Here is a 23,479-nt window from a genome sequence, read left to right on the forward strand (position 1 = left end):
TTTAAAAAACAGGATACTAAAAGATACTGAAAGGTTGTCATGAGAGAGATGTGTATCAAGCCAACAGTTATCAGATTATACAAATTTATAAATAAAAATTCTTCATTATCTTATTTTCTGGGCTATACTTGAAACTGCTCACTAAATATGCCAAAACTACAAAAGTAAGGCAAAGCAGGAAACCAGAGTCTCACCACCAACTCTTTTCCTATGTGACTAGTCTTTCCAGATGTAACTAAATGGACTGAGAATTAAGGTCAAACATATTTAGCCTATGCTACTCCTGTCAGGATTTTAGAAATCTCTCTGTTAAAAGAAAAAGAAGTCTACAGGACCACAAAACATTCTTTCACATGTAAAACACACACACACACACACACACACACACGGAAATAATACAAATAAACAGAACAAACAGTTTGGTGTGGGTTTGTTGTGGGTTTTTTGCATCATGTACTTTATTTTTTGTAAAATAAGAAAGGAAAAATACAAAAATAATATGAATTTGCCTTAAAAGTCACATCCAAGGCATTTGACATGGTCAGCAGAGTCAACCTAATCCCCTAACTACAGGTAGTAGTTAATGACTATAATAGCAACAACTACAGAACGTCAGATAAGTACGGGGATCCAAATAAATACAAATGCAAAAGAAAACATTTTAGTTATAATGTTCAACATAAATGTAAAGTTAAAAATCATTCTGCATGATTTTTCAAATTGACTCATGTAAGATTATGCAGGCACTGAAATGTTACTAATTGTAAAAGAATTTCTATAAAATTCAATTCTAAAATAGCATACAAAATGGAATAGCTATTATGATTCATGTAAGTCAACAGAACAGCAAGAAACACAAGACAGCAAAGCGTAGGTTCCAGTATTGAGAGTTTAGGTAACTTTTTCAGTTTTCCAAATATGCTACACTGCTGTAACTGCTGTAATTTGAAAACAAAATTTCAAAGAAAAAAATGTTTAAGACCTGAAATAATGGGAAACAGTAATTAAGGTGGAATAGAGTTCTCATGAAACAACCCTGTGACGATTCCCCACAATCTTCAAGCTTTGGTCAAGTTTTTCATGATACTCACAAAGACAGGATAATAAAACACAGGCCCTGTGAGAAACCAGAGAGATTCTAACCTGTTAAATGACCAGGACCCAAGGGTGAAGACCAACATCAGCACATATCCCCTGGGGAGGTTCTGTTGGATGCAAAACAGGCTCCCTACTCACACCTGTCAGTTCACACATGTCAGCAAAGTAGACATGCACTTAGAAAACATGCTGAGCATATCAGACATGGACAATGCCAGAAATGATTACAAATATACTGGGCACTGTGAAACAGAATAAAGCTTTTAAATGTGTGTAGTCACTACAACTAGAAAAACTTCACTGAGATCTGTAAGACAGCAACTTATAAAAGGTAAATATGAAATCCTCCACTATGTCCAAAAATTAAACTATAAAAGTAGGGCAGTAGAAAACATGGCTAATAGGCGAAATAGCTGAGAAAAACTTAGGTATTCTAATTGTCACTCAACAACATGGACTGACTACCAATCAAGCAAATAGGATTCCAGACTGCACAAAAGGAAAAACTGGGTTACTCAACTCACATTCTACAGGGGACATTGCTACACTGTGCACTCAGAGGAGATGGGAGATTTAAGGCTATATTCAAAATTTTAAGTGGAAATTACATGAAAAGAGGGATACACACTCGGGGTAATTTTGGGATCTAGGAGAGCTAGAATCATGGAATGGAGCTGAAAACAAGAAGATCTGGGTTTACTACAGAGACTTTTCTAACACGAAAGCAGTCCAAACCCAGAGCAGGCTGCTAGGAAAAGCAGGCAGTTCCATGCCTGTCAGTGTTCAGACAGAAGCATAAATGAACTTAGGAAGCTACAGAAAACATTCTAGCACCACATAAAAGACAAAATTAGACTCAACTGCTAGATTCATGATTTGTTAAGCCAACTAAGGTACAGTACAGGTACCACAATTATACCAACACTGAAAATAAAGCAGAATTCTCTATGAAAGTTTCTCATTAAAAATAAGACCAATGGTTATTTCCTGCGGTAATTTGGAAACTGCAGAGCGGGTGGCACACTTCCTCAAGGCACTGAGCACACGCAGCTCGCTTTACAACACGGCGAAGATCAGACATTCTACAGGAGACACTTGTCACCTGTTAGTGTCTCTGAAGTCAGCCTGCGCCTTATAGTCCACGGTATCACACAGCTGGGGCAGCCAGGCGATGCGCGCTCAGTTGTCCATGCCTGAGCACATGGCACAGCTAGGTGTCACTGTCCATGCTGTCATGGTAGGCACTAAATACGGTACCTGTAATAATACTCTCATTCAGCGGTAAAACAACAAGCTATTGTACACCCAAGGAACTAAAATACACACTGGGCACAACTTTAGTATTAACTTTAGCAGATATTTGTCACTGGAGGAATGTCTACAATGCCATATTTTCTTACAAAGTAACCAATTTATTTCACATATAGTTTTTGATATGTGCACAAGAGTAAAATATGAAACAATCTATGTTTCAATAAATCTAAATAACTTTTTCAATAAGTATAAAAGCATTTGAAGTGGTAAGAAAGAATTATATCATAGTTTAATTAGAAAAGCTTATCCTTTCCTAATGATACATAAAATAAAATCATGCTGTATCTGAAAATCAGTGATGTTGTAGATTCAATGAAATACAATGTATTTCTTGTAAATGTGGTGCATACTGCATATCACACAGCCCTTTATTTTTAATTTATCTGTCATATAATGAAATCTCAGAATTGCAGAGCTGGAAGGGAACTTTGAGTTAATTTGGTCTAACTCAACCAAATGTATGAATGATTTCACCAACATACCTAATGCACTGGATGACTACTGTTAAAGAACGTAAAAGATTCCCAGCAATTGTGGAACCTAATAGACAAAGTACACTATCCAAAAGAGAATTTCTCCAACAAATCACACCTCCCCAAACGGTTCAACCTCAAAAGTAATTTAAGATTTATGTTCAGAGAAGGACACCACAGTTACCATAGCAGTGACAAACTAGAATGTATTTGCAACATACATAAGATTAGAGAATTTCCTACAAATCAGCAATAAAAATGGTAGAAGAAAAGAACAAACAATAGGAAAAGGTATTTCACAGAAAGGAACACCATACAAAGAAAGTTTGACCTATTATTAAGCAGATATATGTAGCTATAACATTATATAACTGTTCTCTCATTTACAGAATAAATGAATAGATTTTAATATTTAGTAAAGTAACACAGAAAGTTTATCAAAAAGCACGCCCAAATAAATTTTTATAAGGTAAATATTTACTTTACAATTAAAAATGATCAAACTAATTTGTTTTTTAAATGAAGGTTTTTACACATCAGATTGTCCTGAAGTAGCATAATATCTATACAGAGAAATAAAGTATATTTTATAATTTCCAGATAAATACATATATTTACCTCATTTTTCTTCCATTACCAGAATTCGTTTATGTTTTAAGAAACCACAACACACTTGTAAACTTGAGCAAAGTTAAAGCATGACCCAGTAAGGGAAACACTCACTGTATCTATTTCAGAAATAAAAATTTTAATGTTAATGATGCAGTAGAGACCACTACATCAATGGTTAGCCATTTTAAGAAAATTGACAAGTTGGGTAACAGATATTAGTAGGTCAAGTACAATTCAAAATCAGTAATAGCAATGTATGGTTAGTTCTAATAAATATTTCAATAGGTTCAGTGGCTATGAAGTTTACATATTGCTCAAAAATTCTAGGACTAACCAAAAGCAAGAAGGGTAAAACTCACTAGCCTGAGAATAGAAACCTATTTGATCCGTGTCAAAGAGGGAGGTTCCCAACTCAATCAGATGGATAACAGTTTTAAAGTACTGCAGTTATCTCACTAAAATCCCAATCAAGTCACAATGAACACATGTCATAAAAGCCAACATCAACTTTATATTTTAGTTGTATGCATACATATCTAGAGACCATTTAAGTTAGTGACTGCAAGTTTTACATTTTACAATGTCCGTACACTTAATAGTTAAAGAATAAGTTTTGTACCTTTTTGACAAAAGATAGTTACTAAAGGCAGATACACAGTATGTACATATTGACAGACAACATGAATCTATTTAACAGGTTTCATCTTAATGTTATTATGCTGTGTAAAATACAAAGAAAATAATGCTATTTGAAAGGAAAAAAGATAAGCCGTACAACTTTGCAAGTCCCAGGTAGTAAGTGAAAAAAGAGTTGCAAGAATACCTAGAAGTCCACGATGTTTCTACAGATCGTAAAATCTTTGAAATCTCAAAATTCACTATTTTTATATTTTATTGTTATTGGTAAGTGTATACATAAATCCCCCACTGGAATAAGGCCTGGTCTACTTTTTTAACATATGTTTTAACTGATTTCAGAGAAAGAGAGAGAGAGACATCAATGATGAGAGAGAGTCATTGACTAGGGATCGAGCCCACAACTTGGGCATGTGCCCTGACCAGGAATCGAACCGTGACCTCCTGGTTCATAGGTCAATGCAACCACTGAGCAATGCCGGCTGGCCATTTTTTTTTTTTTTGGAAAGAGAGAGAACAAAACAGATGGTTCCAGTCAAGCCCTTTAACAACCCAGTGTTTACCACCTACCTACTGAAGGGGTGGCGGTGTGAGGGATGGCTAGGGGGATGTATGCTGCAGGGAAGAGTAAGGGTGGTGCTTTAAATCAAAAATGGACAGGGAGAGCAGCGAGGGGTGAAACTGAATGTAAATTATGTTTGGCTTTAACGTAAGAGTTTTAATGTTTTATTAGTAATAAATCCACCTTTCCCCCCTAAACTGCTGTCACAGCATGTATTGGTGGCCCCTGACAAATTCTTGAAATCCTTGCCATCATTATTACATAGGTAAGGCTCTGAAAGAATTTCAAGCAATCCATCCATGTCATACTTTGACAAAGCAAGTGAGAGGCAATGGGTAGAGAAGATTTAGCTCTGAATAAAGGGTAAGAAAGCCTTCACTGCAGTCCCAGTTCTGCCCCACATAACCTCGCTCTGACCGAGGGCAACCCAAGCAAGGAGCTTATGTTCTCGAAAGTCAGTTATCCACTACATAACATGAAGGAATTAGATTAGGATCTTCCAGTTATAAGAAGATATTCACCAGTCTAGGTGGTTAAAATAGTGACAACAAAAGAAATTCAAATAAGTAAATTGTTGTCTTTAGTTATAGTCTATAATTAATTTTCAGGCATTTTCTAAATTTATTACCATAGCTTAAGAAAAAACAAAAAAATCAAAAAACTTCAACAAGCTAACAAAAGCATGAAAAAACAATATAAAGCTGATTAAATACTTTTTTTTATATTAGCAAAAACAAATAAGCTAGGATTATATTAAGAAAATTACGCGTTATCTTTATAATGGCTGCTCAAATAAAGAAAATTTAATCACAAGAAAATAATCTATTTGAAATTTTTTTAGCTTTCATTGTAGATGGCAAAAGTTAAAAACCAATCTAAGAATTTGCATGTAATTTATAACTTCATTTAGAAACAAATTCTTCAACTCTTAAGATAACTGTATATAAGAAAGGTGGAAAAAATTCTAATTTTTCCATGATTGCTTGTTATACTTCTAAGCAATCCCTACACAAAACTTTTAAGATTTCCACAAGTCATATAAGAAAACTTACAAAGAGCTCAGACTAAATATTTTAGAAATGCCCTAATTGGGGTAAGACTGATAGTAAGTTCTAAAAAACAACCTAAAAACAAGTATGCTACCTTGAATGCATGAAATGCCACTAAATGAAACAGGACCCTGGGTGATTCAAAAATAATTGAATCTATGCTTGTTATTATACATGATGTTGGAATCTTTCACTTGGGAATATAATATTTAAATACTATGACAGCTAAAAGAAAAGATGATTTTATTAGTATGTAGTATTTTTCTCTGACTTTTATAAACTCAAGAAATAAATGGTAATTTGTTATTCAAATAATAAATTAACAAAAACTGAACATCTTGAAAATTAGAACTTTATTTTCTGCCAGATGATGAATTTGGGGTGTGCTAGTGCAGTTATAATGTTGTCATTTAAAGATACTTTTTTTTTTAAACTTTCACTTTTTGTTTTCTGAAATCACTGTCTATGTTTAACCACTACATTTCATGTTGCAAAGTCCCATTCAGCACTTAGTAGAGCAGCCAATACTGGTAAGTGACAAACTCTATTATTATCCTACAAATCAAACATACACTTTAACTTAACTACTCCTCCAAACAAACCCTTTCCCCGCTCCCTGCCCTTGAAAAGCAACAATAATTCATTAAATAGAAATTTATGGCAAGTTGTACTTTAATGAAAGTTACATACAATATGTAGAGGCTTAGTTTCCATAATTACAAACTGCACATTCAATATAGTCAGGACATAAAAATAGGCTTATTTTTCCTTAATGAACATATTTGGGACACAAAAGATTCTACTGTAATTATCTAAAAGTTTTAAGAAATAAAGACACAACTACAAAAGTGAAATGTAGAAACAAACAAAAACTGAGACTTATATTTATTTACATACCTTAGAATTATCTTATAAAAGTACATATACATAAAAAACTAGCATGCATTATTCAGAAAACCAATTTATTTTATTCATCCAAATCTCTATTTTACAGAAAATATCCACACACCAACTTTCTCTAGATATGACATTATGGCATTCGCATGGCGAGAGGTGATCAGCAGCTCACAGAGCTGTCAACCTCAGTCTGTATTTTCTGACAAAGTGGGATAGAATGCTTTTTCCATCCCAGAGTTTCCACTATTCTGTATGAAATTTTTTAAAAGGTATAAACTTAATTTAAATGAGGATTTCAAATATTTCTTGAAAAAACCATTATGTACTAAAATCTGTCCATTGATTCTTTCCCAAAAGTATGGTTTTTAAGAGAAATTGTTAAAACTTTTCAACCTTAGTTTCTATTAACATGTTTAGATCAGACAAGACACATGCTTTATATGGATAAGCATAACACCCCTGCAAAAACGTATCATATAGTCACAGAATTTTAGATAACATATAACCTAACTCTCCCCTACTTCCCAAAGTCTCACACACCATTTTACTGATAAGGAAACTGAGGCCCAGAGAAGTTATATGTTTTTTTCCATAAGTTGCTTTACATGACTAAGATGACTAAGACTGACAAGTCTAATGCCTTTTATTTCTTCTCATAAAGGAAAAACACCCTGTGCTAGTATTTACAATGTTTTACATTTCAATATATTGATCACAGATGTAGTCAGTGAGGTTGAAATCGTAGATTATATAATTAAAACTAAGTTAAATAAATAATGCATATAAATTGCCAATATAGTGACTCTTTAGCTCATATGTCAACCATGTAGTTATCTTTTAGATTTAATACAAATTTCTAAGAGATAAACAATTTGAAATTTTTCAGACATTAGCATGTTTTGTCAATGTCTTAAATGTTCCGACAATCAGTATTTTCATCATTATAGTGATGTTTCATTAAAATATCTGTATATGCAACAAACTATTTTATTTAATTTTATGAACTTCTATTCATAAAGGTCTAAAGTCACAATACAATTTAAATAAACTACAGAGAATTTAGTAAGGGATCTGATATGTGGCAACAAATGTATGTCTTTAATACAGATGGAAGACTGCAAATAAAAAGTAAATGACAGCAACAAAATTTATATAACTGAGAAATCAAGACACTGCATACAGCATCAAGTCACAGAGATAATATTTTTTAAAAACACCCCAAAAAAACATGTGACTAGAACACTACATGATTGTCATATGCTAACATCTGGAACTAAAATTACTAGAAAGAAGAAAATGAAATACCCTGAAAAGCAAAGGCAAGCATTAAACCTCTGAACTTTATTGTTGTTGTAAGCACAGAAATGTAACTGCTATCCAGAGAACTGATTTCCCTAAAAGGTTTCAACTGCTTTTGTATCTCCTTTAAGAATGCAAGAAAACATGTAAGATGAGCCAAAACTCTTTGTAAACTCTTACTGTGTTATGAAAAAGATACAGTTAACCTGCAGTGTTCCTATTAAACATTTCATGAGCTAATGAGTCAAGACTGAGATTTCTTTTTTTTAAAAATGTGACAGTGTTCAAATGTCAAATTTTACTAAGAAGTTTTTGTAGAAAAGACTAAATAAAGCTTGTACAACATTATAATGAATGAGTTTTTCCTGGTTTGCAATTTAAAATCTCTGACCAACTGGGATATTTATGTTGTCAATGAAAATACATCTTTTCCCAAATTATATATCTATAAATTCTTTCAGAATTACTGTGGCAGGAACACACACACACACACACACACACACACGAAAGAAAATTCAATGAACCTTGTCAAAAGAGAAAACTCCAGAAAAAATGATAAGCTAATCTTTCACACGTTAGAGACTTTTGTGTTTTAGGGATTGTCTCTGGATCCTATGCCAATAAAGTTGCACCACCAAGGACTCATCACCATAAAAGATGTTCAACTTGATATAAGTGGAATCCTCAAGAAGAAACTGAGAGGGAGGGGTGGGGGCAGGAAACAGAGATCTAAAAGAATCTCCTGTGGAATAAGAGAGTAGATCAAATCTATATAAAATCATCCCTCAAAGAATACAATTATGGGCAATATGTTGAGCCTAAGTGCTCAATCCAAAAATAAAGATGCAACCTATAAAAAAAAAGAAAAAAAAAAGAAATTTTTTTAAAGGACAAATTTGAGTCCAAAATTGGTCATTAGGGCATTTATATTAAGTTAATTTATCCACTGATTATCAATTTAAATAATTTAAAAGATATTTCTATTTTTTTAAATAATTTTATCAGATTATTTTTAAAAGCAAAATTTGGGCATAATAAGAAAGAAAAGCTAAGAATTACAAGCACAAATATTTTAACAGTATAATTCCAAACAATAGAGTGCGTTATATTTTACTATCAACTGGAATGCTACTTAATTACATGAAAGTTAACACAATTAGGAAAAACACTCAAGACGTAAGCTCTCATTATATTATAGTGGAAATTTTCAAATATCTAAGATTTTCTAAAATTAAGTGATTTTACCAGTGTAAAGCCATCACAAATTACAAGTGCTTATAAGATGCCAATAAAATAACTGATATAAATTCTGCTTTTTCTAGTTTAAAACGTGCATCTAAAATTATTCAGAGTGCGTTCTTTCTAATATACACTTAAAAGGTTATAAGCAAATTGAAAAAAAATAATTATTAAACATTTAATTGCTTATATAAAATATTTACATTTATAACAAAGAAAATTGATATACCAGTGCTAATAATATTAAGAAAATCAATATTTTGGTTTTAAAAAACGTTTTAAACAATGTTCTTCTGTTGAATTTGCCTGCTTTAGAAATGATTCTTTGAAACCAAGCTGTTGGAGGAAGTGGTATTGCAATACTGTCCTTTTTATGAAAAGCGTGGTACTGAAGAGGTCACATAAATAATCTGCATGATACTATCCTATTAAGAAAAGGCGCAGAGTCTAACTCTAATGATTGCCAAAGAGGGACAAAAAATGTAAGAGAGAAAGTATGCTGTCACCTGCAAAACATATTGTATTCTGGTTAAAAGTTATTTTCAAATAGCCTATGTTAATATAAAACAAATTATATATACTGGGTGTCTCCCCCAAAACATGTATACACACATTAACAGCTAATAGCTAAATTTTGAAAATGAAATGTATTTTAATAAATACTGCCTTTATAATTACTCAAAGTGTGTTATACTTTTTGGGATACTATGTATTTATATCTATTTCTAAAACAAATATATTTGAAATTTCAAAATGATTTATAAAGAAATTTATATATAACTGTGACTAATTCAAACACATTAGACTTTGATTTTAAAAATTACACGATGGTGAAAGTTCATCTTATAAAATTCCATTTAATTAATGAAATTGAAAGCCTACAAAATTATAAAATAATTACATGTTTAGAATCAAATGTGAACTAATCAAATTTTGATTAGTTCAAATTTTCCTTAGTTCTTGTGCTTACACAGCTCACACTACTAAAAATATGAGAGTAACACAGGCCTGTGTGTGCATACAAATTGAAGTTAACACAACAGATTGTTTAAAACAGAAAAACAGTGCATGTATATGTGTGTATCTTCTTTTTCTGCTGATATGTAAGAGTATAACCATTCAATCATTAATAAGTAACAAGCAACAGCCGGAATATGTTTTATGCTTCATTAAAACAACATTGAGGGCCATTACAGTGCACAGCAAATGGGGCTGGAAACCGCCGCACCCCCGGCAAACCACACTCCCTCCTAACCTCATTTGCTGGGAGCAGCAAGAGAGTGCACAGCAATATGCTCTCAAGTAAGCCTTTATTAAGTATGAGAAATAAATTATATTAAGTGTTATTTTTTGAACCCAGAAATGAGGGAAAAGGTTGTTAAGATATCAAATTTACTAAAAAAATAATTATGTGAGAAATAAGTTGCTGTCACAGAGAGACTTGCCAGACATTGCATTTGAGCAAGTTGTTATACACACCTTTGGAATCAATTCTGTGACACAGAGATTAGTCTGTGGAGCTAAATCGCCGGAGAGTAGATCAGAAAAAAGCTGAAGAGTATGGGAAATGTTTTCCTGAACTCTATTACCATTACTCCAGAGATATTAAAGAGTCCTTATGTTTATAAGTAGTAAGACACTGACATGATTCGATAGTTCAGAACATGTTAGAAATTGCTTTTTTATAACATGCTTCCATATCTCAGATTTCTGATACATACAATTTCACTTCATGTCTAGTCATTAGACATGACTAGATCCTCATGTCTGCGATTTCACCAAATTCAGTTCTAAAACTTGAAAATTATCTTGGAAATTCACGGAAAAGCCACAGAAAGGTTCTCAGAAACAGAAACACATTAAATATTAACTACAGTGACTGTCATATTTTACAGTGATTATGTCATTATTTAGGAATGGTAATTAAGACACAAAATGGCTTGTTAACTGAAAAAGTAGTGTAAAGAAATATATTTGTACTTGTGTATTTAATAGTAAATCCAGCATGGGGATCAGACCATAATAGACCGCAGTTCTATTTTCTAAAATGCTGACATTTGAGCAAATGTTCCCATGGAATGTTTGCCTGCTTTGGGAACTGACATTTCCTCTTTGTAACTTGCTTAACAAGGAGACGTGCAGGCCAAGCTCCCAGTCCCCGCAGGCACCAGGCCATTACTTGCTGCTGCCGCTTGTACAAGGTTTCTCTTTTACTTCCCCCCTTCCCGCCGCCTGCCAGCTCTTAGCTGGCTCTTTATTTTGACATGCATATTATCTTGGCTGATTTCTATCATCTTACAGGAGTGGATGACATACCTTAAAAGATTAAGCTTCCCCACCTGGGATTTGTCCAGAAATTCAGTGTCTTATAGCTTCTTATAGCCTCCTTCACTCTCTTATACTCTTGTGTTATCAACAGTGGCTTTCTTTCTCATTTTATGTTTAGCTACAGGACACAGGCAACTCTGTTGATAGAAGTCAGTTTATATTGTCACTCATCTTTCATTACAGCTACAAGGTTTACTTCCGCTGTCTTGTAACACTTTGCTGCCATCTATGTGTAGAAAAGAGCACAACACTTTTTTAAGCACCAGAAACTTCCCCATTCCAAAAAGAATCATGTCTCTAGATAAATGACAAGGGGTGCTTCAGGAATAATTCATTTCTAGACAAAAACATAAAAGCTTACCAGCAACTGTTATTTATTTCTCTGTGAAGCAACTTTCTAAAACAGAAAGAGTACTGAAGATGCATAAATAACATAAAGCCAAACCAATACTTTTTCCATTATTTCCATTATATAAATTTTCTTATAAATGTTAGCCAATATGGCAACTTCTAGTTATGATTGAAAAAAACATAACAAGTGGAAGTTTTAAGTTACTTAAATAATTCAATAAAATGAATTTTTGCAAAATTACAATTTAAATATCTTGCCAAATGATTTAATGAAATGATCACTAAGTCAAAACGCTGTCATAATATTTAATATAAAGTAAATGTAAAGCAACCAGATAGAAAGTATTTACTTACATTATTTAAACTAGCAATAACTCATTATGACCTAATAATCAACTAATCTCTGTCAAACACTCAAGTACTTCTTTTCCAGGGAAGGTGAGAACACTAGAGAGCCTCTCACCTTCCGGTCCTGACAAATGTCAGAGTCAAACAAACAAGAAAAACACTCCAGTAGGAACCTTAAGCAAAATAAAACAAAAAAACTTTCCTCTACTTTCCTTTACCTTTCCACAGTAAAGGTAAAGACTGATATTTCCAATCAGGACTAATGATGTGTTAATAGTCCTAAAGAATGGCCCTTAAAGGCTTATTTTGTCAATACTACTGATTTCTAAAACACTTTTTACTGTTAAATAAACCGGCACCAATAAAACATATAGGGGAGGGAGTGGAAAGGCGACTCAGGGAAAGGTTTTACCCTGGCACAACAAACAAAATGAAAAGCTCACACTGGTTGCCTTCCCTCTACCAGTCTGCCTTTTATAATAACTGCATAACTGCTGTTAACACAATGTACTTAACCTAGTTTAACAAGCAAAACCCAGCCTGCATGCATATTTATTTGAAAAGAAAGCAAATTTAAATTCATCATGGATGATTTTTTTTATTATATCCCTAAACAATGTACACATTATGTGAATATTACTAAAAAGAGTAACATAATGAAATCTAATCTTTGATGCTAGAAATTTTTCAAAAAATGAAAATCTAAATGAAAGCAATTTTTTTATAATTTATTTCTTGCTGGCACTGATAAGATATCCAATCAATGATGAATAGTGTAAGTTAATAAAAAACATTTTATGCATTAAATTATTTGAAATAGAAAAGGTTTCATATTACCTTACTGTAGCAACTCTAAAGGTCCAACTTTAACAAATATAATTTTATAAATTCCACTTGTACTGAAAGGATTAAAGTAATAATATTTGAGACCAAACTTTATTAGGTGTTTTAAAAGAGCTGTGAAGTTTAAATTCTTAAATATGCACTCGAGTTTTGGTTTTTGTTTGTTTGTTGTTGATTTTTTGGTTGTTTTGGGGAGGGGGACAGATACATCTAATTATGGTATTAAACAAGTTATTATTTACGTCTTCATTTTCATTTTTGCAAGTTACATAGTATTCTAATATAATTGAATCCAAAAACATTTTTCCATTCATCATTAAAAGTCCAAGACAAAGTTTCACTCAGTACCTTCACTAACTTATTATTTGTATTTATAAACATACCTAGAAAGCAATATTAAGATAAACATGCTTACTTAGCTATTTGCATTAATTTTAGCTTAACTGTTGCAAAGCTAAAATAGTGCTTTGGATTTTATTTAGTAAACAAGTCACTATTGTAAGTGGATTAAAAGTACAAAACCCAACAAACATACCTTTGTGTGGTCCACTAATTATAAGCAAAATTCCAAACATTATTAGCTGTTATCAAAATTACAATACCACCTAGATCTAATAAAACCGAACAATCTGTTTGAACAGGGAGAGGAGAACTTTCATAGAGTGTTCTCTCCCACATAAATTCTTAATGGACTATAAAGAACTTCTAAAGTGGTTTTAGATTTGAATTCAATTGCTCCAGTCCATAACAGACTTCCAAGAAGAATCTGGGCCAGATGACACATGGGCGCCACCAGCCACCTCACCCTCATGAATACAAGATTAAAAATACTCAACTTCTTGCTGAGAACCCTCGGCATGGACAAGCAGTATTTTCATTAGTGCAGTTTATACACTGTAAACACAAACATCAAATCATGAAACTGAAATGAAAGGATTCTGTACCACAATTTTGCCTTATAATAAACTAAAGTAGTTACCAAATTTATTAAGTATCATGGGTGCTGTGCCTGCACAGGGGAAGAACGAGGTCAATCGGAAAGGCACAGAGGCTTGGAGAGCGGAAACAAGCAAAACATCCCCAAGCTGTCCCTACAGAGGAAAAATACCCAGCATCTGCTCCATTCATCTTCCCCACGTCACCTGTAACAGAGCCAATCTTTCCAGAAACAGGCCCATCACTGCATGGATATTAGGGCTAAATGCAAACGTGCCTTATCAATACCCAGGTTCTCAGAGTTACACTCACTGTTCTTTACCAAGTAAAGGCTTCTGCCTTTACCTGCTAACAAATTAGGGTGATTTTTATGTTACTCTGAGCACATATAAGAATTACGTATTAAAATATAAAAATTAATTTTAAACCTCATAAAATCATAAACCTGTATCAAGTCATATATTTCCTAAGAAAGATTAAGTTATCTTCAGAGCCCCAACATGAAGTTATAATGTGTGTATACTAATATGTGGACAAAAATTTATTTGCAATATCAAAACAAAAATATTTATATTTAATCTTAAACAGGTTAACTGACAGTAGAGTCATATAACTGTCTCGGCAATTTCTTTTTAAAAAGTCAGTATACAAACAGGAACAAGTTACTCGTGCTGGTTATTAAGCTACGAATTCTTCTGGTTACATACAGAGCGTGCATTCTCCTCCCACCGCTTTTAGGGAACTTTCTTACACACCAGGACCGTATACGCACTCAGCATAAAAATTGTATATTGAATTGAAATAAACTATTCTAACCAAAAAGACTGGGATTTTTCCTGATTAGTTAGTACTGTGGATTTCTATGTTCCCTATATACTAATTTTATTTTAATATTACTGATGTGTTAACATTGCACCTTGCACGGCTGTATTTGGGGATCTTCTTAGCTACACAAACACTACTCATATGGTATTAATTATAACCAGTTCGCTCCAGTAAGGAAAAAACAATGTTTTTAACTGAAACGGATTGCATCAAAACTTTATCTCATGGTAATAAGTAGCGGGAATAACGAGAGGTAAAACCTCAAACACCGGAGTCCTGTGTTACCTTCCCCTCCTATTTCAGTGACGCCCCCCTTCCCACCCACCCTTCGTCTTCTCAGATTAGCAGCAGTATGACAGAAAACCAGCTGGCCAAAGATCTGGGCTCCAGCCTAGACAGTGGGTTCTGCAGCTCATCAATGGAGTTCCAGGCGGCCCTCTGTGCAGTAAGGGCCTGAGCTGGCTCATCACCAAGATCTCCTTCACCTCAGCATTCTACAGCCCATTTAATAAAAAACCAAGGCTCCCAAACATCACTTTCCCCTTTATGATATGTCATAACAAGGTAAAATTCCAGTGGCAGGAGTTCCGGGCATTTGGATGAGGAAAACATTCTTGCATACAATTTCAAACAGCAGATGCTGCGTAGGGCAGGCCTCCATCTCGGGCAGAAACAGCAATAACGGCATGTTGACTCACTGTGTTACTTTGGCGCATTCATTTCTTAGATAATTTCCTCGTGTTAGCCTAAACTAGGAGCAGAGAGCACGCAGGGATTGGGGGGTGAGGGTGGCAGAGTAGCAATTTACATTTTCTGCCCCGTCCGCCCTAGCTCCTACCACATTTCTTTGATAGCCTACTTCACTCTCCCTCAGGGTGGACTATCAGCCATTCCCAGGAGAGCTGCTGTGGTAAACAGAATGGTCAGGGCGGCCTTGCTGAGAAGCTGACATTTAAGCAAAAAATGGAAAAAACTAAGGGAACAAGGCCAGTGGGTGCCTAGGAAAGAGTATTATCATCAAAAAGCAAGTAGAAAGACCCATAGGATCCACAACCTAAGGTGGGTGTTCCTTCTACAGATGAGAAAATGGGAGCTTAGGAAGGCTGAGCACTCTGCCAAAGCCACACAGCCAGCATGTGACACGGCCAGGATCTGAAATCAGGTAAAACGCGGAGCCCAGGGGGCTGGGTGTGCCCGGATCTGAAGTTTTAGCCTGTGTTCTGGGAATTCCGATGTGCACCCTGATGTAAGAACTCTGGCCTGTATTACAGTGTCTCCTGAAAAAGTCCTCGTTTCTGCCCATGACAGAGTCACCTACTCCAACCCTCATCACAGCGTTCTCTGTCTGTGAGTCTCTGCACATCACACCTTCTGGTGACAGGTAGCAGCCAGCATGGAGAGGAAGGTACTGTACTCACACAACTTGACTGAATGAACTCTAAAACAAGCAATTGTAGGGGATGTGGGGCAGAAGCCTAGCCCAGATTTAGGGATGTTCTGACAGTTCCCTTTCTAAGGGCAACAGCTATGCCCTAGCCGAGTCCTCATTTTCCTATCCTCCCCCCATCAGACTCCTGAGGATCCAAAGTAAATACAAGAATGAGCAAGGACACAGGAGAACAGTCCTCTCTGCTGTTTGCTCTGCGTTTTTAATAGGCCACCCCTACCCTTGCTATAATTACACAGTAAAGGGCCACATTGTTACAATTTTGTTTTGTTCTATAACTGGGTTATTCAGGCACTAACCAGATGTTCAACCTAGGAACCTGCCCTTCCCCACCATAAGCAATTCTCCCAATACATTTAGTCACCCGCCCCCCACCCCTCAATTAGAGTAGCCACAAGAGGTTCAGGCTTCCTGGAGATAAATATGGGAATTAGTGCTCCAGCTATAAATTTCAACTCTCAGGACCAGCCAGGAAAAGGACACTGGAGATGACAATTTTTTAACTAAGGTTGAAATTGCTCAGTCCCCTTCCCAGGGGCCATTATTTAATTCCCATGCATGTTTTTATTCCCAGCTTCATTCCCTGGACTGGCTTTTCTGTCTCATCTCACCCTGGTTCTGATTTTGCTTGGCCACTACTTGGCTCACAATAAGCTCTGCCTCTTGCTTAGCTTTCTAGGCTGAAAGTACCACTATGAGGACAATTTAGATTCAGCTCCTTTGTACTTCCATGTTCAGAATCTGCTAAATGGTCTCACACAACTAGAATAGAAAATCCCGCTCCCACTCACTCAGCCATGCCCCTACTTTACCTTCTGGACACATGACTCCTCACTGTCATGAAACAAAATTAAACAGATAATTTACATAGAATTGAAAAGGAAAGTAATGGAGATAATTAAAGAGTTAGAAAATGAAAGAAAAGTATAGAATTGTTCAATTTGAATAAGAAGAGAAAGTTAAAGGAAGACTGAATAATGGTCTTCGACACTTGAGAAGGAGTTTGAAAACAGAGGAGTAAATGACTCTCTACTAAAGACAGGAGGGGAAAATAAGCTTAGGAAGAAACTTAGATATACAGAGAAATAAAGCACGGTATCTTACAATAGAATTTTACTAGTAGAGATCATCATTTTCTTGGATGGTCTTTAAAACAGATTGCAGAATACAAAGATCTGAGTTCTAGTTCTGAGTTGGCCAGTAAGTAGATGTGTGACTTTGAGCAGGCAACTTCATTTATAAATGAATATTATATTAAATTCTTTCTGAAGCTCCTTTTAATTCTAACATTTCATGATTGCATAAATTTCATTCTTTGAAAAAAATAAAGGCAATTCCAACATGATGTGAGACAAAAAGGGAATAACTTCCTGCAGAAAGCTCCTGTCCAACACTGCAGCTTCAAGAGTGATGCAAGATGATGAAAGAAGCTCTGAGAATGGTGGAAAACTCAAAGCCATGACAGCGAGGAATGTTGAAGAGATGAGAAATTTAAGACATAAATTACTAAAAACTATTATTTACACAGAAAAGAAAAAAAGAACACTAAAGCAGGCTCTAAAGCATGCCCCCATCAAAACGGGTACTACTCTATATGGGGTAATTTGTTCCTACTTGGATGAGGTCATCACTCGAGGTCTAACTACTTTTAATAAGGAGTTCACTTCAGCCACCTCTCACTTTCTCCCACATAGGACGGAATCAGCTACACTCTCAATGACCTACACTTCATGAGTCATAATTTTTCTGTTTATGATTCAGAAAATGTCTTCAGTCAGTATTTCCCAGACTGCTGTGGGTTTATTCCAAGAACCAATTTCACCTCCATTGGTTTCCTAGAGGAAACCAGACCAACTTCCTATTATTTTATTTTCCTTACTTTTAGCATACCATAGCCCACATCAAATTAACTGGATGTGAGTGATAGAGGACTTCACTCTGTGCAAAGAGAAGCCAACACAAACAATGCCCAGTCTAGAAGTCACAGATTCAAAAGTAAACACAAAATGCGCTAATATTAGAACTTTCTTTCAGAAAAGTTCCAAACCAAATAATAAGAAATGCATTTTAATTAACCTTATTGCAAGCATTCCATTGTCAGAAAGAACTTTTGTTTAAAAACTACTGTCTATGAATACAGAAAATCGGACAAAGCTGATTAATATACAGAAATTAACTATAAAAAACAAAACATGTATTTCCCATCCTAATCCCTAACAAGCTGCCAGGAGAACAGGCAGACAACTGAGCCCAGTGCAGAGCCTGGGAGATGTGGGGACAGAGCGGCATCTCCAGAGCAGCCCGGCTGTTTGTCTGTCTTCACAGCTGCCCACACCAGCCCCTGCCCACACCCACTCGTCCATAACTAAGGATCCATCTGACCTTAGACCACAGCAGAGATAGCAGCAGGAACATGGGCTTTTAAAGGACAGTTTGTCAGTGGCTTGTTGTCATACTTTTCTCCTAAAACACTAGGAGTACCGGAGAAGTATTTATTCTCATGGACTACATACTGCTCAGAAAAAGATTTCTGAATGGGAAGAATCTGGGTATAAATATACACTGCATTCTCCTCAGATGCTTTCCTTCTCATCACCCTGATCATATGGGTACAGTTTCAGGCTTTAAAAGCTCACAGTCATGAACCAGCAGGGAACAGGGCCCTACCATGTCAAATTCCAAAGCTGAGACAGTAAAGGAAGCAGACCTATGGAGAAAGTATTTAAGGCACATATTATATGTGGATAAACCGAGACACCTGCAGCATCACAGCAGTAGTTCTGAAAGCGAAGTCCCACGCCAGCAGCAGCTCACTTGGATGGGTCCCTAGAAAGGGAAGTCCTCAGACCCCTCTCCAGGCCTAGGGAATCAGCAGCTCTGGGGAAGTGAGCTTTATCATATTCTCTCTTCCTTATACCGGGAAATTTCTAGAAAAGACTCCACTTGATTTACATTTCCCTCACAACCCCTTAACTTCTAAACCCTCTGCACTTTGGCTACTCTTCTAATGGATTGCTAAAATGCTCTTTTTAAAAGTCGCATATCATCTCTAACCAGTGACCATTTCCTGGGCCTTCTTCCCCCAGACTCACCTGAATTGCCTAGTGCTCACATCCCCTCCTGCTTGAAATGGCCTAATTTTCCTTACTTCCGTGACACAATTCCACCCTCCTGCCTCTCCATCTCCCACTTCCTGTCACCAGGGACTGCTCTTGCTCCTTCCACAAATAAGTACATGCCTGTCTCCAAGATTAAATCTTCAGTCTTCTACTCCTCTTTTTTCAGCAGCTGCTTTGGCATCTCAAGAACTCCCAGAACTGAATTTCCACCTCTGTACCCCAAATCTCTCTCAATCCTCTCAACATACTTTAAACCACCTCATGGCCAGCTTCGCCTGAATGTCCTTCCAGTACTGCAATGGAACATACCCAAGAGGGAACTTCTCATTTCCTCCACCTGACTCCAGCAGTTCCTCCCTGAATGCCTGGTCCCCTGTACACTTAAGTATCACACTCCCTCTTCTCTGGCTCCCCATATCTTGCCAGCAGAGGGGTCAGCTCTACCGGGCATCCTGTTTCACCCTCATCATTCCCACTTCTCATGCCACTGTGTCCATCCAACAGCTGTCTTCTGAAGCCCTACCTTAAGACTCCTACCTATAAAACTCATCTCTGAATCTATTTTTCCCCTGTTCAAAAACAGGTGGAGGCTGCCCAAATGCAGCCCAACTTCCTACCTAGCCTTACCTCACAGTTCTCCTCAACAAATTATTTGCTCAGTTAATCTAGAATGCTCATCATGTTGCAAACACGTCCCATCTTCTCATTTCTGACTCTTGGCCTTATATTATTACCTCCCTTTTAACTACCAGTTCCCACTAACTATGTCTATAACTTTCCTTCCTAAACCTTCTCCTTGACAACAGGCATAACTCCCCCAAACTGAAGTTCTCTTCCACCTGTCTCTATAGACCCAAATATTTAGTACCAGCCTCTGTCATTGCCACCATCCACCCCCAAGGAAGGTGAGACCCTCCACAACAGAAGTGGGTCTGACACACCTTTGTGCCCTCCGCTCTACCATGCATGCAAATATTTGTTCAACGGTTAAATGACCTTACACACTCAGTTAAGTACCATTTCTGCCAATTAACCAGTGTTTGGGAGCAGGCGAAACACAGTAAAAATAGATAAACTTCACATACATAGCAACTTAGGAGGAATCAACTCAATCTCCTGTGCTTTCCACACTTATCACAGTACAGCCACCCTAGTAGAAAAAACAGATACTATTAGGCTCACTTCAAAGGAAGGACAGTATGTTTTGAACCACAAAAACATTTTAGAAAAAGAAGACCGGCTCACTTAATACCAAAATGAAAGGGGGGAGGCGTTCTATAAACAAATATTTATAAAATTTTCTGCAACTGACACCATGCCAGTTTACAGCTTTCAGAGGTGATAAACTATCTACAATCCAGAGGAAACTTCTTAATCTGAAGGAAATTAAATAACGAAGCATTCATTCCAAAACATTCTATTTTTTCTGGAAGACACTCTCCTGGTCGGTCAGGAAGGCCAAGCAGCTAGATAAATTATAATGTGGAATATGGGCTGATTGCTTCAACTAGGGATAAGTAATTCATTCCTGGAGTGATAAAGAGTCACTGCTTCTCTGTGGGAAAGAGGGGTGATAATCTCTCAAGGCATGGTATGCAGGATACTCTTTGAAAATGAGAACATTCACTAGGAATCATTTAGAAAAACAGCTCTGCTCTAACCTTGATACCTTTCACAAATCACAGCTTAAGCTTCGATACAGAACAGAATTATCAGAGATTAAGAAAGGGGTTAAATTTTTTTCTGAGACAGCACAGACAAGAAGTGTTTTTACTAATTGATATGTAGCCATCCTTCAAAGTTAATATTTTAGAAAATATCATAATCATTTACACTCAATTTTTAAATTCAATATCAATTACAAAACTGGACTTACCATTATATTTCTCTATGTTCTATACCTGGTTTCATTTTACCTAATTTATAATTTCTCCCTTAAAATAGCAGAGATCTAAAACAGGCATATAGCTTCCATTCTGCCCTAAGCTGGGAAATGGAGAAAGCAAACACATAACAAGTCACCTTAACTACTTTCTGAAATAAGACTGTCGAATTCATTCATCAAATAGCAAAAAAATGCTGATAGAATCTCTGCACTGTTTTAATTTAGATTTAATTTGCTTTTATTTCAAAGTTCCACTAACTATCCTGATTGAATAAGTTATCTACATAGATGTCATATCACCCCTGGCTTCAGATTTCACTCACTCAAGTGAGCACCAGGATTCAGCAACAAAAACCTGACTGAAACAAACTGCTAGAACCCTGGAGATGGGCTGCTCAGGTTTACTGCAAGTTGTTCCAGAAAAAAAAGGAAAAGTAAAGAGAGGTAGATAGACTACCAGAGAAAAGAAATCAACATTAGCTGTATCACACTGAGGTGACAAGAAGCTAAAAAGTTTTTCTTCCAATGATTTTTACTACTTATAATAAAAGGTAATTCTGTTGATTTGAACATGTTATTCAGACTCAGAAATATTATTTTCTCAGCCAGTGATATAACCACTAACAAAAATTAATATTAAAATAGAAGTTTTATTGAGTTACATTTTGTAACACTTTAACAAAACACTTAATTTACAATATGATTTGAAATGGCAGAAAATACATCCAAGCAGGGCTCATAACTGCAAAATAAATGAATACTGCTATTTTAATGTTAGCAGGATTTAAAAACATAGCATTACATATTCAATAACAGAGAATGTACTTTTAAGAAATGTATTGGTATTTCTATTAGGATTCGTTAATACCCAAATCAGTATTGATGATTAAATTTGAGGACTACGGTTGTATCATTGCATTAGAAACAACAGACAAAAAATAAAACACAGACTATCTCAGGAGCACAGCCAGAGAAACCATGACAACAAAAAGGCTTACTTTGACGTGGCTCTGGGCCCCGAGATTGTAGATCTCAGTGGGCTTAACTTCATTGATGATCTTCACCAGGCAAGTGCTGTCAGTGAGATCACCGTAGTGCAACTTCATGTCTTCAGGATTTAAAAACATAGCATTACATAGAAGAAAACAACATTAAGCCCAATTTTTTTAAGTGTCAGAACTGAAATGCATATTCTGAAAGCCTGAAAAATGGGTTCTGGATCAACAGTCTTTAAAAAGTGAGATAGTAGAAAGATATTCACATTTGTAAAAACTCAGATGAACTTTTTAAAAACACAATATTATGACAGATGTTATACAATTAACTATGGCTCCCAGGTGGTTGTAAAATGTGTTACATAAGAGTGAGATTCAGACAAAGAAAATCTCTCCATAATGTATAAACTCTAAAAACATCTAACACCTTGATAAAAGTAAAGACAGCTATGTTCAGATACTTTTATCTAGTAATTTTTAACTACTTCATGAAAATCAATTCTTAAGCCACCAGTGAAATGCTTGAGGTAGTGACATAACTGGTTAAAGGGCAACTAGCCTACTCTAACCCTAAATCTAAGCAGATCCTTACACTGACTTCATTAGTCAATGACATACGTATGTGGGCAATTTGCTAACTTGATCTTTTCAATATTTTTACACAATATTGATTTATGTCTAGATCCAGTGGCAGTACCATTCTGTACTTTGCACAAAAATAATAATAATTTTTGAGGAGGATTAATGAATAACCTAAATGAAAAGCTTTTATAGGGGACAATGCGGTCATCTTCCTGATGATGTCACTACCTGAACAGGTAACCCCAACCTTCAGATATTCCAGGATCCATAAATCACTTATGGTTTCCAAGCTGACTGAATCATCCCTGCTAGCCCAAAAAATTGGACAAGTAAAGCAAGAAAAACTAGGAAGTTTAAAAAAAAAAAAAAAAAATGCTGTGTCCTAGCCGCAGCTATATCTTTTACATGTTATGTGGCCTTGATAAAGTGACCACCTCTCTCCGCCTCCATCTCCTCATCTGTAAAACCTCGGGAGCTACTGGAAAGAACCCTTGAGAAAACACAGTGACTGTGCCATGTAAACTATACAGCTATATACAGGCAATTTCATTAACAAAAATAACAAACTGCAAATACTGACAACAATCTATACAGCAAGTAAATACAAGTTTTTATTGCCACTTGGTTTGGCACTTGTCTTC

At 35.6% G+C, this 23,479-nt stretch overlaps 1 protein-coding gene across 1 annotated transcript in view; it reads right to left on the reverse strand.

Annotated features, from left to right (window-relative positions):
• The window catches only part of GMDS (GDP-mannose 4,6-dehydratase), a 570,121-nt gene that overhangs the window by 410,546 nt on the left and 136,096 nt on the right, over positions 1–23,479 (reverse strand). The window contains exon 4 of the mRNA XM_087820697.1: positions 22,260–22,369. Within this exon, the coding sequence (XP_087676823.1) occupies positions 22,260–22,369 (110 nt within the window). The remainder of the gene's footprint in view (positions 1–22,259; positions 22,370–23,479) is intronic.

This window comes from Miniopterus natalensis, chromosome 9 (genome assembly GCF_054644295.1).
Source record: "Miniopterus natalensis isolate mMinNat1 chromosome 9, mMinNat1.hap1, whole genome shotgun sequence".
In the NCBI taxonomy this organism is placed as follows: domain Eukaryota; kingdom Metazoa; phylum Chordata; class Mammalia; order Chiroptera; family Miniopteridae; genus Miniopterus; species Miniopterus natalensis.